Source organism: Sciurus vulgaris (genome assembly GCF_902686455.1).
Source record: "Sciurus vulgaris genome assembly, chromosome: 2".
NCBI lineage: Eukaryota > Metazoa > Chordata > Mammalia > Rodentia > Sciuridae > Sciurus > Sciurus vulgaris.
In genome coordinates this window covers 203,248,411-203,265,016 of record NC_136462.1, presented here as the reverse complement: position 1 = coordinate 203,265,016, position 16,606 = coordinate 203,248,411, and the positions used below count along the sequence as shown (strand labels likewise).

At 49.6% G+C, this 16,606-nt stretch overlaps 1 protein-coding gene across 6 annotated transcripts in view; it reads left to right on the top strand.

Moving 5' to 3' along the window:
* DIDO1 (death inducer-obliterator 1) overlaps window positions 1-16,606 on the top strand; it is a 50,235-nt gene that overhangs the window by 27,740 nt on the left and 5,889 nt on the right. For 5 of the 6 annotated variants that reach the window (XM_079127984.1, XM_079127980.1, XM_079127982.1 and 2 more), the window contains 9 exons: window positions 4,576-5,044; window positions 5,182-5,341; window positions 6,181-6,297; window positions 6,445-6,549; window positions 6,880-7,015; window positions 7,247-7,775; window positions 8,188-8,341; window positions 9,027-9,116; window positions 10,056-10,251. In XM_079127984.1, the coding sequence (XP_078984110.1) occupies window positions 4,576-5,044; window positions 5,182-5,341; window positions 6,181-6,297; window positions 6,445-6,549; window positions 6,880-7,015; window positions 7,247-7,775; window positions 8,188-8,341; window positions 9,027-9,116; window positions 10,056-10,251 (1,956 nt within the window). The remainder of the gene's footprint in view (window positions 1-4,575; window positions 5,045-5,181; window positions 5,342-6,180; window positions 6,298-6,444; window positions 6,550-6,879; window positions 7,016-7,246; window positions 7,776-8,187; window positions 8,342-9,026; window positions 9,117-10,055; window positions 10,252-16,606) is intronic. The other variant, XM_079127985.1, reaches the window with a different exon arrangement.

The following is a 16,606-nucleotide window of genomic DNA, read 5'->3' as shown; positions in this document are numbered from 1 at the left end:
TTAGTATTTCTTTGCTGTTACCCATCAACACGCACATAGTTATTCTTCTAAAAGTTAGAATGTTTGCTACTTTGATTTATGAAAGTTGGGGCAACTTTGATTTGCACAAATCTGGACGAGCTCAGCAAGAAGAACATCAGGTAACTGGCAGCTCATCCACCTGGGGTCTGCACGGTGCCATCAGCTTTGGGGGTTTTACACACTGAGTAGGACCCTTTGGGTCTGGAGGTACTGGGGAGGGTAAGTGGGTTATTTCAACCTGCTCCTGTCATTTGGCTAGAATTTAACCTTACTAGAGTAGTCATGCCTGCTCCCTCAGCTCTGCTCCGAGTCCAGTCCCAGGCTGCCCTCTGGTGCTGACAGCGAATGCCCACGCACCCCTCCCCCCCCACACACACACTCCAATTGTGGTTCACTTTGAAGTGTAACTTGACCCCAATTCTTCATTGCCAACTCAACACGAATCACATTTAAGTTTAATTTTCAAGTTACTTTGTATAAAACTTAAACCAAGGAAGAATAATTTGTTTCTAGATGTTACAATTGTTTTTGCAAGTGTCCTTTGAAGAGTTAAAGCCTCTCTGTTAAGATTAAAGTAACTCAAATATTTGACATATTGGGGGGGGGGGGGGACCTAGAGAAACTTAATAGCCCTCAATGGTGACCAGGCATGGACCCCTGCAGAAACTGCAGTCACAATGGCCATCTGCCCTGAGGAACATCCACATTGTGACCTTGTTATCGACGTTTCCTTTTTCATATAAAAGTCAATTGGTAACTTCTTGTACTTTTAAGAGGCTGAATAATTTGAAAATATTTAAGCGTACTGAGAGGAGCAAAAGCAAAACATTTTCTCTTGTCATTGTCACTTGAGTCTTCATACTAGGAAAGATCTTGAAGTGAAGAAACCGTTGAAATGGAAACCACGTCCACGTGGCTCACAGCTGAGGTGGCAGTGGTGTCCAGGAGCGGGTTTTTCGGCCAGGCCTGGTTTCCAGGTACAGGCTGGCAGTGAGGATGCAGACAGGAGGGGAGGGAGAGCGATCCGCTCCCTCACAGCAACTGGTGGGAAAGCCCTGTGCTCAGGCGAGTGATTTCACCTGTCCCTCTCCCTGAGGAATTCCAGAAGAGGGCCATCATCAGGTCGGGGGGTTTGGGTGGCTGGGGATCTGCGGATGGTCTGCCCTGTGCCTGTGGTTCTGTCCTTTTATGCCACAGCCTTCATTTGGACAGTTGCACAGGTTTTTTCCAAAGGAGCACGTTGACATATTTCCTCCACTGGAAGCCCTGTTTTCTCCCATTCTCTGTTGAGGCCCAATAGTGCCACCCAGTGACCAGTAATGCTATAGCTCCCCAGCCAGGCTTCAGCGTGACAAAGCTCCTGAGTTGGAGCGTGCGCTGAGCCTAATGCACAGTGACCGGCCACGTTCTGTGGTCATCTGAAGCCCAAATAAATTTCCATTACAAACAGCCCGCCCTGGCAGCAACAGTTTGACCTGGGATGGGCACAACCCACTGGGGATACTCCTGTGACTACTAAGCTTCAGGGCAGCATTTTTCCTCCCCACAAACAGGCCTATGGTTAGGAGCCAAAGGAGGCAGTGCTGACAGAATGGCGGCTCCTGTAGGATCAGCAGATGAGCTTGGACTGGACAGTAGAGGCCAGACCTGAGAGATGTGCTGTGTTCTTCCAGAATGGGCTTTCCCTTCTTGGTTACAGGCACCTCTTGCCCTTCTGTAAACTTACAGCACAATACAGTGAAGTGGGGGGTGTGGCTCATTGATAATAGTGTTCAGTGGCACAAGGCCCTGGGTTCCTCCCAGCCCTGCAAAGAGAATTTTTATTAGCTACAAATCCATTTGTAGCTCTACTTGAATAAAAATCAGTTTCTTACTGTCACTGCCATTCCAGCAGCAGCTGACCAAGTCCAGCACCAGCAGCACAGCTCCCACTTGGAGGGGACAGGGTGTGTGCAGGACTCTAGAGCATTTGCTGTGTTGGACTGCTGACAGGTTTTAAACACCTCCCTCTGAAGTGGAAGAGGGCTTGGTGTGGCAGGACACCTGCAGGTGAGCTGCATCTGTTGGCATAAGCGTTTGGGGACGTCTTATCAGCGATTTGTTTGCCTAATACCTGTTCACATACTAGGGGTTATAAAGATTGGCTTTAAACAGCAGAGGCGTGTCCCCTGCTTTGTAGTAGATGTAGTAGACACTCAGGTAGGTCTCCACTCCTGAGTAAACTGTCTTAATCACATGTGCTGGGAGTGTCCTAGAAATATTTCCTTGACTTGGATTTTCCCTGAATGGCATTAAGGGGGAGATACCTTAAAGCAGTAGAGGGTTTGGTCTTAATGCAGACATGGTATGAAGCTCAGTTTGGAGAGGTGGAGTTCATGGTTTTGAAACCCATAGGTGTATGTAACCAGAAACAAGGTAAACATCGAATGTCACTGAAGATTCGTTTCAGGTCATTTTACACAGTTATATCAGGGTTTTGTTGAGGTTCCGGAAATTCCTTATGCCAGCTTTTTAGAACCATTTAATAGTGTGATATTAAGATTTTTTTCAGCAAAGTTTCCATAAAGGCAGTGGCTGGTTTGGGGACTCACCCTTAACCACGGCAGGGTCATTCTCTGGTGATCAGGTACATAGCTCTGCAGAGGACACAGTCCTTTGGAGGTTGTGCTGCAGGACCTCTTCCCTCCTGTGCTGGGGAACGGTCATTCCCTCTCTGCCCCACCCCCTGCTTCCCTCTAGAACAGGGGCCTCCGCTGGTTTTATTTAACCTGGCAGGATCACGTATGTGCTCCCTGACTTGAGGTGAGTTACATTCTCATAAGCCTGCCTTAAAGTGGAAAAAAACTGTACATTGCAGTCCTTTTTTGGGAGGCAGGGATACTGAGAATTGAACTCAGGGGTGCTTTACCAGATAGCTGGCCACCATGCCTGGGAAGTTGGACAGTCATTGTGTGTGTTACATTGTGAAAGTGCTCTGGATAGTAAAGAACAGTTTTTCCTTCGTTCCTAGCGTGTCCCTGTTTTCTGTTTTGCTTTATGGTGTCCTCTCTTAGAAATCAGCCCCCCTGTAGCCTCTCTGATTCAGAGGAATGCAGCACTCCTGGACACGCAGTCGGGCATGGAGTAACTGCTGAGCTCAGGTCTGGGCTGAGCCCACCCCTGCAGGGAGAAGTGGGAGGGGCTCTGTGAGAGGGAGACAGGGATTGCCTTTGAGGAGGGAGGGTGAAGCAGAGGTTGGGGATGTGGAACCTTGCAGTGGGACTGATGCTTATGAACACCCTGTCCTAAGCTGTAGATCCACATGGTGCTGGTATGAGTAAAAAATCAAGAGATTTTTTTACTCTATAAAGTGATGCATCCCCCAGGCAATTAGTGCCTTTTGGTGAGCTGGGCACTTGGCAGCATTATGGTCTGCTCCAGAGTTGGTGGCCCCAACGCCCTGCCAGCTTGGTGAGGTCTGTAGAAGGGCCACATGGGCCTGGGCCTGGGAGGCTTCAGGAGGAGTTTGTTGAATCAGGCCTTGCTTGTAGATGGGGCCTCTGCCCTTTCCTGAGTTTCCCACCCTCTCTCGTATGTCAGATGGTCAGTGAGAGCAATCATTACTAACCTGCAGCACCTGTTGACTCCCATGAAGGGTTTGGAGCTCGCTGCTTTAGATGCCCTCGCTGGCTCTGTCTCCAGGCATCTCCCTCCTGGGTCTCGGCACCTGAGTTCCTGCCTGGTACACAGTATGCACACAGCCAAGATGCAGTGCTAAGCTCTGGTTGGGGTGCTCTGGTACAGAGTTTTAATGTAGTTGATTCTGTACTGACTTGTGACCGACTTTGTGAAGGTTGAGGGATTTCAACTGGTTGTGGTTGTTTTGTTTTCTTGTGAGCTGTTGGTGACAATTCTTGTTTGGATTCAAAGCACCAGGTTGTCCTCTCACCACACTGATAGAATTACTAACTCAGGCTTATATGTGGGAATGTCTATAATAGCAGCATCATTCTTCTTAGCATCTGACTCTTGGTGTTAAAATAAGATTGATGTTCCACGTTACAAATTTGTCACCTTTCCATATTTTTATTAGTATCTTTTACAGTTGGTTCCTGCATGAGACCTCACCCTAACAGGAGGGTACCAGCCTTGGTGATGTGGGGTGGACATATGTGGAAGAACTTGTCCATTTTCCCCTTCCTGATAAGATTGAATTTACAAAAAAAAAGATCTGTACTTGAATTCTTACTGAAAGCACTACTGTAAATCTACCCTTTTTTAACGTGAAATTTGCCTTTCAGTTTTACAGCATGGTGGTTAAATGGAGCCTTTAGTAATTAGCACGTTGGTAGAACTGAAAGGTTTAATGTAATAATAAAGTGTTTTTCTTTAATAAAGTATAGTCACCGTCATAAATATGCTGGCAGCTCTTAATTGCATTTCTGAGTTTTAAGATTTAAAAACCCTTTTCTCTAAGTGGGCTGCTCATCAGAGCCCAGGAATGAAGCTGGTTCCAGGGAGAGTGAATCACGTGCTGCTGCTGTCTCACTGGGCTGCCTGTGCTCTGCTTTGCAGCTGTGAAGGAGGACAGGAGAGCAGAGGACAGAGCAGTGGCGGCAGCCGCAGCCTCGCGGAAAACGGCACCTCCAGGCTCCTCAGTGGGCAGGCAACCTTCGCCTAGAAGTCTGGTCCCAAAGAAGCCTCCTCCTTTCACTAATGTGGCCGGAGCCAGACCAGCCTTTAAAAAGTCACCCTCAGGCTTCAAGGGCACCATTCCTAAGAGGCCTTGGCTCTCAGTCACCCAGTCAGGTGCTTCAGCTGCCCGGCCCGCAGGACCAACGCCTATCGCTATGGCAGCTGCTTCCAAGAAGTCACCTGGCTCTGCTGCTTTGGTGGGAGCCATCAGGAAGCCAGTGGCAACTTCTGTCCCCGCAGCCTCACCAGCCCCAGGACGTATTGGGGTCGCAAACCCTGCCCCATCCCAGCCAAATTCACAAATTCGGCAAAATATAAGACGTTCCTTGAAAGAGATTTTGTGGAAAAGGTGGGCTCTATTTCATGTCTGGTCTGTTGAGTGGGAGGATGTTTGGTTTTTAACATGGTCATTTCAAGATTGCCCTCTGTTAAAAAAGTATGTGCAAATGCAAGTGGTTTATGTGATTCTTTCTTCATTCTATTCAGAGTCAATGACAGTGATGACTTAGTCATGACAGAGAATGAAGTAGGAAAAATTGCCCTCCACATTGAGAAGGAGATGTTTAACTTGTTCCAAGTTACAGATAATCGCTATAAGAGTAAATACCGCAGCATCATGTTCAACCTCAAGGATCCCAAGAATCAGGTGTGTGCGCACTCCACCTCTGTGTTGGAACACTCCTGACAAAGAAACCCGACCTCCACTTTTCCAGTAGCCAGATCTCAGAGTCCACAGCAAATGCCACGTTCTGAGGCATTGGCCCCCTTTCCACCTTTCTGGACCCTGCCCTGCCCTGCCCTGTCTGAACTGGAGTCCTGCTGGGATGCTACCCTCACCATCATCTTTCCATTAGAATAGTCTCTAAAATGTGTCCGTAAAGTCATGTGCCTGTCACTATTGTTCCAAAATAAAGTTGGAAGTTTATATCATAAACCATATGGGGTGTCCACCTTCTGGCTTGGACAGCCTTTTTCCCCCTTGTTTCCGAGCATGCCTCATTAACTGAGGCTTTGATAGATATAGTGAGGGCTGTACCTGCAGGTCTCACCTTAGTCCTCATAGCAGCTGTGGGTAGAAGGGATGAGCCACTGACCTGGTACAGCCCCTCCTGCTCCCAGGATCCTTTCTGGGTTCTTCTCTCTCTGAACCCATGTCCGCATTAGAATCAGTATTGCACACTGTGTGCACCTTCCAGAGTTGGCAGCCCCCTAGTAGCGGTGCCTTTCCTGTCTTTATTGCTGACTACACACAATTCGTCTTCCTGAGGAGCTGTCAGCTCACCTGGGACAACCTGGTGCTTCCTCTGAGATGTTGGGGAGCTTGGCGAGGTCTACCTACAGCTCCTGGCACAGTGCTCAGGGCTGTTCCTATGACCATGCTCCCTGGGCATGATGTCTTGTGCTGCTTTGCTTCTTCCGTATGCTTTCAAGTAAGCAGATGCTTAAACATTTCTTGAAGAGTGAATGGAAGATGTTTGTTTGTAGGGACTGTTCCATCGTGTTCTGCGTGAAGAAATATCTCTGTCAAAACTTGTGAGAATGAAGCCAGAAGAACTTGTATCTAAAGAGCTTTCCATGTGGAAAGAGAGGCCAGCAAAATCCGTGAGTGTTGATGGGGGCAGTCACTTGAGGTCCTGGAGGCTTCACTTTTCCAGAAGTTAATTAACCTGTTGTTTATAGGAGAGATGTGGTTTCTGCCTAGAACACTGGGTTCACTTTTAAGGCCTTGATTTTATCTTTTTCAAATAGGTCATGGATTCCAGAACTAAATTACATAATGAAAGCAAGAAGACCACTGTTAAGCCAGAAGCCATTCCTGACATGGAAGATTCTCCACCCGTGTCAGATTCAGATGTGAGCATTCGAGGTTTTCAGTGTCACGGACTGAGGTTAACCCCTTCCAGTGCCCTTGGGTGTCTTGAATGACAGCAGGACCGGGCTTGTAGCCTGTGTATTTTTTTTTTTTTTTTTTTTTTTTTTTTGTGCTGGGGATCGAACCCAGGGCCTTGTGCTTACAAGGCAAGCACTCTACCAACTGAGCTATCTCCCCAACCCCCAGTTGCAGCATTCTTTGGCCCTCCTAGCAGGCTCTTGATGGCTTGCCTTTCTTCCTTGTGTTCTGCAACTGTGGGGTGGATTGGAAAAGAAGTGACCTGCTCATTTTTCTTCTTCTTTCACTCTTAGGAACAGCAGGAGTCAGTACGGGCAGCCCCTGAGAAGAGTGCTGCACCCCTCCTCGATGTCTTCAGCAGCATGCTGAAGGACACCACAAGTCAGCACAGGGCCCATCTTTTTGATCTAAACTGTAAAATTTGTACAGGTGAGTATAACTTGGGGGGTAGAGCCTTGGAAAGGAGCAATCTGAATTTTGTTTGGAATCACTTAGAGACAGTTTAGAGGCAGTTGTATTGCCCAGAGTCTGTAGGGAGAGAAAAGTTGGAGTGCTGTTCTGGCCTTCACAGGTGAGCCTCCTTCATCTTGATTCTCCTGGAAGCCGTGGCCTGCCCAAGAGCAGGCTGTGCTCTTGAACATTTGTCCTTGCATTCCTCAGGTCAGCTTCCATCTGCAGAAGATGAGCCAGCCCCTAAGAAACAGAAGCTGTCAGCTTCTGCTAAGAAAGAAGACTTAAAACCCAAGTACGACAATTCTCCCCTGGACCCGCCTCCTAGCTCAGCTGATGAAGGGACTGCAGAGACTCCACCCGAAAACACCGCAGAGCCAGAGCCAGAAGGTGCTCCTCATGCAAACCTGGAGAGAAGGCACCTCCCTGGACCTCCAGGAGAGGGTCGCCCTGAGCCCGCCCTGCTGGAAGGCCTGTCCCCCTGCCCAGCCTCCTGTGGGGGTGGGGTGGTCACCACAGTCACAGTGTCCGGCCGGGACCCGAGGACTGCCCTGAGTGGTTCATGCATGGCCACAGCCTCCACCACAGTCCACCTGGACAGCACCCACATGGTGGAAGCCAGACCAGACATGCTGAAGCCTGCTTTAACCACTGTGACGGTGCCCAAGTCCATCCTGGCAAAGCCGTCCTCATCTCCTGACCCAAGGTACTTGTCAGTTCCACCATCACCAAGTACCAGGTGCGTACTCAAGCTAGGGCCTGAACCACCCAAGATGCTTTGTTTCTTTTACGTTTGAAAGGGAACGTGGTGATCAAATATGTAAACTCCAAAATTTACCCAGAAATCAGCTTTGTACCTTCGAATCCTAAAAAAGCCCAATTTCTTAGGGTGTCTGATTGGCATTCTGGAGGTACAGATCTTGAAAGCTGAATTTGAATTGATAGCCATCCAGATTTGTTGACTGTTCAGCTTCTTTTCTTTGGCTAAAACATCCATTTAAATCACTACAGTTAATGTAGTTAATTGGCCAAAGAAAGATGCCAACCTTGGAAGGTCCACTTTTACTTTTCAACATGAAGTGTCCATACTGTAGGAATTCCCATTGTGCAAAAAGAGTGACCTGTTCATCACCTGTGGTTCTGTTTTACAGCACCTCCGAGTCACGGTCTCCTCCAGAAGGAGACACGGCCCTCTTTCTGTCTCGGCTCAGCACCATTTGGAAAGGATTTATTAACATGCAGAGTGTGGCAAAATTTGTCACTAAGGCGTATCCTGTCTCTGGGTGTTTTGATTATCTCAGCGAGGTTAGAACCGTGAGTGTGTGTGTGTGTGTGTGTGTGTGTGTGTGTGTGTGTCTCCTACCAGGCTGTTCTGGCAGGGCAGCAGGTCATGCAGTGTGCTCCAGCAGAGATCAGCTCCCAAGGCACTGCCAAGTGTGTGAGTGTGAGTGCCCAGACTTGGCATGGGTGGGCAGTGTGGATGACCCTGTAGTAGGTCTTCGTTGGTGCAGTTAAACACATAGCACTGGCAATTATGACCTAATGAGGAATCGCTGGTCAGTCTTCCTGACTGGTGTCTAGTCTACATCTTTACTATATGTGAAAGAGTCATAAAAACTTGGAACCACTGGGCATGGTGGCCACACCTGTGTCCCAACTACTCAGAAGGCCAAGGCAAGAGGATCAGAAGACTAGCCTGGGTAACTAGAATATTGCTCAGTGGTAGAGCGCTCACCTGGCATATGTGAGGCCTTTTTTATCACCAAAAAGCTAAAACTAAAAGCATAGAACAGTACCGGCCCCGTGGGCAGAGGCAGTGACCATACCACTGGTGGGCTTGATGATTCCTGATCGCCTTTCAGCCATTTGCGTTTTCCTTGAGTGCTTGGTCCTGGTGTCTTCACATCCTGGGTGGTTGGTGTGTAACTCCTTCTTAGCCTCTGAGTGCCACAACATCACTAGTTATTGACTCCAAGCACTTCCTGTTTAGGACTTGCCTGACACAATTCACATTGGTGGGAGAATCGCTCCGAAGACGGTCTGGGATTATGTTGGCAAGCTCAAGTCTTCCGTATCTAAGGTATCCATTTATAATATGATCTGTAGTGATGGAGAAGGTATTGCTCTGTTTTCTTCCTAGCTTTTGTGTGTGTGTGTGTGTTGCTGGGGATTGAACTCAGGGCCTTGTGCTTATGAGGCAAGCACTCTACCAACTGAGCTATCTCCCCAGCCCATCTTCCTAGCTTTTTAACACGTCTAAATTTATAGTTGTATTATTATGTAAAAGTGTATTTGAGTAGTACAGTAATAGGAGTTGGTTTCTGATTTGTTGTGATAATGTACATGCAGTTTGATTTTAGTAAGAAATATGTGAACTTTGCTTCATTGTGTTTCCATGGCTGAAGGAGAAGAGGTGGGAACTGGAGGTGGCCTGGCCTGCACCATATACTAGTCTGAGCTTGAGTGGGCTTCATTTTCCTGGGAGCCCCTGAGATTTATCTGTAGCTGTTTGTCCTGCGTACAGCTTCCTCTTCGGTGGGCGGTGGGGGGGACAGTCCTGTAGTTGCTTTCAGACTCTCAGACAAGCCAGGCCCTCTGTCAGCCAGCCCTCCGAGGTGGAGATGACTAGGCGACTCTTGCAGCTTCTACACCCTGTTCGCCGTGGCCTGTCATCTGTGTGCAAGCCTGCTGTGTCAGACGTGGCTGAACCCACCTGTGCCCAGAATGGCTTACTGAGAGGAGTACCCGTGAGGTCAAGGCTGAGTGCAGTGGTTTAAAGGATTTTGTGCTGAAACAAGAATTCTGTCTAGTAGGCTAAAGCTTGAACCTTTATTTTCTTTATACCTCATTATTTTAACATACTGGGCAACAGGACTATGGAAATAAGAATCAGAATTGCTAACTCTCTGCTTTGGAATCTGTGTGTGAGATTCAGGCTCAGACTTTAGACATAAAGGGCATGCTTGTCTGGGGGCAGCCACAAGTGACTGTTTTGCCATGTGCTCTTTTTGCCTTGCAGGAGCTCTGTCTGATCCGCTTTCACCCCGCAACAGAGGAGGAAGAGGTTGCCTACATTTCTCTCTACTCCTATTTTAGCAGCCGTGGCCGCTTTGGTGTTGTAGCAAATAACAACAGGCACGTTAAGGACCTCTACTTGATTCCACTGAGTGCTAAAGACCCGGTGCCACCCAAACTCTTGCCTTTTGAGGGACCAGGTAAGCACTGCCTTTTGGGAGGTCATTAGGCATGTCCAGTCCCCACACACCTCCTCCCCCTACACAGTCCCACTGAGTTGTCACAAGGTGGACCTGCCACCTTCCCCAACGGGTCTTCCCAGGAGCTGGAGTTAGAGGAGTGAACAAAGCGTTGTTTGGCCCGGGAGCCTGTCCTCTGCAACACAGATGTGGCCTGGAAGTACCCGTTAGTGCAGGCATTGCCTCAGGGTTAGGAAGAGGGAGACGCCCACGACTTCCAGCTGTCCTATTGGAGTCTCGCTCAGGTCATGACACCCAAGGACCAGCCTGGGGGAGTGGAAGGCAGCGCTCCTGTGCCTTCCTGCAGGACCCTTCACTCCCTGGAAGGCTTGTCACTGCACTCAGCTCTGGAGTAGGTCAGTGTCAGTTCTCCAAGGGATGGATTCCTGGGGGTGTGAAAGTTAGAGTGACGTAGAAGAACATTCTCACAGTGAATACTCTGGTAATTTTAGGAAGTCCCTTCCTCTTTGGCGAACTCCTTCATCTTTATACTTGCTCCTTCCTTAGAAAGTGTGGTGTCTAAAGGGTTATTTGTAAATTAACCTGGAAAGTGTTCCAGGTTTGTTCCAAGATGAGGTGATTCCAAGGGGGGCTGGTCCAGTGATGTCCAGCTCTGAGACCCTTTGAAGAGGGGTGTGGCACCAGGTGCCCACACTGAACCAGAAGTCCCCAGAGGCTGGTCTTACCTAACATCTGATGTGCCTGTCACATGCTCAGTGCTCTTTAAAGTGCTTTGTGGTAGAGGTGCCACTGGAGGCCGTGAGCACTCACAGCTGCGGCCTCGACCCTGCACCCGCTGCCGTGCAGGCCTCGGCACAGCTCTCCTGCCACAGCCTGTGGTGCCCTTAGCCCACGTGCCCTAGGTAGCTGGGTTCTGGGGCCAGAGCCATCGCCCACGCATGGCCCTTCCTGATGAGCCACCCTTAGTCCCAGCTTGGGCTCAGCCTGGACCTGCTTTCTGGAATTATATGCCCATAAAGATATTGATAAGTATCAATACTTCCAGAGTAAAACTTAACTGGCATGATACATGAAGCCATTTTAATGCCAAGCACATTTTAAAAACTACGTGCTTTAGTGTGTCCTGCCACATCCTACTTGGGGTAAGAAATGTGACCTGGGTGACAGAAAGAGCCCTGAAGGTGGTTGGTGGCAGCCATGTGAAGAGCACTGGCCAGTGCCATCAGGACCAGGGGAAAGAGGCATCCAGTCCTCTTGGAAGTGAAGATCCAGAAGCTGACCCTCAGACACCTGTGGAGAGCATCTGGTCAGTTGCAAGCGTGGGAGTCAGAGTCCACGAGACTCCTCACGGAGAGCTGTGCTGCCACGAGCACTTCCTAGCAGAGTGATGCGGAGTGGGTCCCTTGCTGAGAAATGCAGGTTCCACCTTTGTTTGTACCCAGCCTCACCTCCAGCTTGGCAGTGCCAGATGAGGAGGGGTCACCAGGGATGTGGAGCCACCTGGAGTTAGTGTGGGGTAGAGTACACGGGCCCCCATGGTCCCTGCCAAGCACAGGAATTAAAGGAGGGTCCAACAGCAGACAGTAGAAAGGTCAAGGGAGGTCACCAAGAAACAGGCCACACCTCCATGGTGAGCTGCAGCAGCCGATCACAGGGTACAGCGCTGCAGAACAGCACTTCCAAGATATAGGGGCAGGAGGGGGTCCTCCACTAAGTGTGACTGGGCACTGAGCACCCAGACTTTCATGCTTAGTGACCAGCTAAGTGGTTACTCACCACTGCGTGACATTGTCTAGAGAGGACATTTGAAAAGACAGATGTCCATCCACAATAAAGAACAAATGTGTTCTGTTGAAATAGAAAGGAGAGTTTTAGAAAAGTAACCAATGAAGTATTGCCTGTGAGCTTCTGAAGACTTTAATACACGGACTTGAATGAGCTGTTCTTCATTTTCTGGCACCACTGCTGGCATGTGCATGTGGTGTCTGCACAATGGCAGCCGCACTTTGGCCAGGGCTGGGCTCCTTGGACCTGGCCCCATACAGGTGGCTTGGCTTGGCATTTTCTAGACACAGGTGCGTGCACATATCCTGGTCCATGGTGCAGTGTGTGTGTGTGTGTGTGAAAGGCCAAGCGGGAACCTTTCTCCCAGCTCGGGGTCCCTGTCCTCAACCAGTCCAGCTCAGGCCCCATGTGAGGGTGGTGACAGTATCTCCCCAGCAGACCCACAGTCCCGGCTGAACATCTGCCGCATGGCAGACAGGGGTCCCTGCACTCCCTGCGTCACTCACCTAGGAAGTGTCGGGGCTGGGGTCTCCACAGGCCCCCTTCGCCCCAGAACCTTGATCATTATCAAGGTTGCCAGCCCTCCGTAGTCTGTGCAGCACATGGAGCCTAGTCCTGAAGGACAGACTGGCACTCCAGCACTGAGCTGCTGTCTGCAGTAGGGTGGGTATGAGCAGGTGGTCAGTCCTCTCCACTGTATGCTCAGAAGGGCTCAGAGGGTGGTGGCTGCAGGAGAGCGACCCACTCATCCATCTGCCTCACTGCACACCACAAAGAATCCCAAGGGCAAGCTCTGCTTTTCACACTTGGGAAGCACACTGAGACCCCAAAGGTGCCTCGGCCCTAGCTGGCCCACCCTCCCACATTTGGTTCCCCTGTGGAGCTGCTCCCACAGGGCTTGACCACACACAGATCACACAGTCAGGTTCAGCACACGCCCAGAGTCTGCTCAGTTTCTCTGGGACACTTCTGTTCTTGTGCATTTTAATGATCCTCTCCACAAAAATGTAGGTGGTCTTGTTGTGTCAAACAGCCTTTCTTAGTAACCTGGCATCATTCTTTCAAAGGAAAGCTTGAAGGCCTGGGATGCCTAAACGTCTGTGGGCCCTCTCCACTTGGACGTTAGCTCAGCAGGACTCATTGGCAGGATCTGGGTTGGGGTTGCAGAGTGCAGGTCTGGGCCTCAGTCACAGGAGCCAGACTAGTCAAGGGGAAGTTCATCTTGCTCATCTTTGTGGTCTGGTAGTGCTGGACCTGAAATCAGGATGCCCCCAAGGCACTCACCAGGACCATTGCCAGGTCAGAGAACCGGGCTTGGTCTTGATGTAGTGCCTGCTGTGCAACCCAGTCCACTGCAGGCTGGTGCAGTCTTCCCTGAGCCACCTCCTTGGCACTGTGGCTGTACACAGGGAAGCTTTGGAGATGCAGCAAATTCCGCCGTATCTTTTTGTATTTTAACTGCGTCTCAGTTAGCAGGGAAGTTGTCTGCCTTGAAACATTGGCAGGTAAGCAGTTCTTCAGTTTTCATGTGTTTGTATCAGTGGCTTTGCACAGAAACTGTAATCAAATTCATACACAGTGTTGAATGGAATGTACTACTTTCTCATTCGAAATCAATAAAAATATTTCATGGAAACTGGTCATTGTTTGTTTGACTTGGAACTGTCTGGTAGCTCCTGGCCACCTGCTGCAGGTCAGCCTTTGCTACTTGTCAGAGCAGGCAGCTCCCAGGGGCTTGCCAGGCAGTTAGTTGAGCAGCAGAGGCCTGGGACTGGTGCTGCTGCAGGACCTGTCCTGCACCCAAGCACCTGGAAGAAGATGGACAGCACCTCCTCTTGCCTGAGACACTCATTGGCCCAGGGCTTCTGTCAGCTTTTAGGGATTCAGAGTGGGAAAGAGGGAGGGTTCTGAGAGTGCATGTGTGCGCCTGCACGCGCTCAGTGGGTCTGGAAAGTGTAGTGCTCCCCACGTCCGCCAGGTCTCTATCCAAGCCATGTTTGAGAACTCTTGTTTATTAACTTCCACACAATTTCTGTTCCAACAGGTGTTTGGCAGATTCTGACCATAGAGGCTTTTCATTGTAAATAACGAATAGTTGAATGTGCCAAGTAGATTTAAGGTTGTCTGTCATTTTGATAGCTGTGCCATTTGGAGTCAGCTTTCAGGTGGTTTCTGTAATAAAACAGCACCAAACTGTGGCACATCAGGGACAGCAGGGGCAGTCATGGAGTGCTGCTGCCTGGCGTCTTGGAGGCAGGTGATTTCTCCTCTCCAGCCACATCATCTCTTCACAGTCCCCTTGCTGACACACCTGGATGCAGGTCCTGGTTTTTGTCTTATCTCAGGAGGTTAATTGTCACACACCTTTCAACCACAGCACTGTCCTTGGTCTGTCTGTCTCCTGTATGTGAGGTCTAAAATTCCGTGTCTGAGGCTGGACCCTTGCACCTTGACAACCAATGGAGACACACGTGGAGTTTCCAAGTGCTCGTTTCCACAGGTGCTACATTGTGAAAGAAAACGTTGACCCTGCTGCCCCAGCACCCTTGACCTTTGTAGAAATGGAGGACGGCATGTTTCAACAGCTGGTATTCAGCATTCCACCACCTGACTGCTTGTTTTCACCTACGTATGAATTGCAAATTCCACAACAGCCCTGGGTAGGGGGAGGTGGGTGGGTAAGCATCCTGTTGGCCACTTCATAGCCTAGGACACACCTGCCCCTTTCTGTGGGAGCTCTCAGGGTGGGGCAGGCTGGAGAGATGAGGTCCTCAGCTGCCTTCACCCATGGGGCCCAGCTGGAAGCACTTGGGACTTTTACTCTCAGTGGAGCACAGTTGGGTTTAAATTGGCATGTGCCCTTCCCGGCAGTGAGGATGCTCCTCAGCCCAAAGTGGATGTGTGCATTCTTCCACAGGCAGGAGCCGCTTCCCAGGGCTAGCTTGGGTCCCGTGTCCATGTGTCCACAGCAGCACTGAGACATGAGGCAGGTGGCGAGGTGGTCTGTTTCAGAAGAGGAGTCTGCACCTTGGGATAGCCCAATTTGGATTTAGAATCCTGGAAGAGATGAGAGGGAAATTGAATGCACACTGACTTATGTGAAGCTGGATTGGCCTCTGGTGTGCAGACAGGAGGGTCAGGGGTTGACAGTGTTTTAGAGTACCCACTGCTGGTTGATACCAGTTGGAGGTGGCCTGCTGCGCACATGACCAGCGTAGATAGTGCACTCACTTCACTGTGAGAACCGTGGCAGCAGAGGTCAATCTGGGGCATCTTGCGGGGCTCGGGTACTCCTGTTTTTGCTAACAAGTCTGGTGGGCCCACCAGCTTTAGTTGGAGTGGTGATGTGCCTTCACACACCCTTTATTGACCCGAGACTTGGTTTGTACCACAGGCCCTTTTTTAGAAGTTGGACTTCTCCATAGTGAGGCAGCTCAGTCCTTCTGTGTTGAGGGTGAGTGGTCAGCACTGAGCTGACCTGCTCCACTTCTCCACACCAAGGACCCCCACCCCCACAGCCTGCAGATCCCGTCCCCACTTGTGCTGTAGTGTCAGGTTCTGGAGAGAGCTTGACTCACAGAGCTGCTCCCTGGAACCACGGTTCCTCCAGGCCCCAGGTGCTCCACAGGTGCTCAGCAGACAGCCCTCCCCCGCCCCCACCGATCTGGGCCTTGAACGTGCTAGGCAAGCACTCAACCCCTGAGCTACCCCCCCAGCCTCAACAGGCATTTGATACAGAAAGGCCGTGAAAGCCAGTTTAACTATTGGTCCTGTCCCAACACCATGGATTCCAACATGTTGTATTCAGTAAATTAATAGCAGTTATGGTGAAAGTAGTACTGTTTCAAATTAAGATGTCCTTCATTCATGCTCATTAGGAAATGAGCTTGAAAGATTGCCCTTCACAATTGCTGGCTGTAGAAAGTGGAATGTGATGCTCAGTGTGTCCTCCTGACTTTCCGGTTTCTGTCCCCTCTGCTTGGCTCTCCTCTGATGCTCACCGTGCCATTTCTCTAGTGAAAAGGTGGTGGGAAGGTCCTCGGGAATGGTTTCGGTGGCTACCTCCCCTCAGCTCACGCACACCCGCCTGTGAAGCAGGAGGCTCTGGGAGCCTGGGAGGAGGGAGAGGAGCAGCTGCAGCAGGGGCTGGGTCTGGCTTCCTCTGCATGGGCGGGCGGGAGAGGACGCCCTCACGTGCTCAGCCTGCTGGTGGAGTTCCTTCCTGGGACTTAGAAAAATATGAACTCACATGAGAACAGCATAATATTCAAAAGCACTACTGGAAGTGATTTATGATTGTCTTTAAAATCACAAAAATAATCTTTAGTAATGGTTTTAATTATAAGAAAAATCAATGAATACCTTTTGTGTACCACAGTAATATTTACTTTAGTAATGGTTTTAATTATAAGAAAAATCAATGAATACCTTTTGTGTACCACAGTAATATTTAATTACCTGCAAATCAAATATATGATTAGGTTAATTTAAATATGTTTATGCTATTGAAACACATTTTGACCTTGGTGTGTTATTTCCCTCCTGAATTATTGTCTTGTGACTTGGCCTT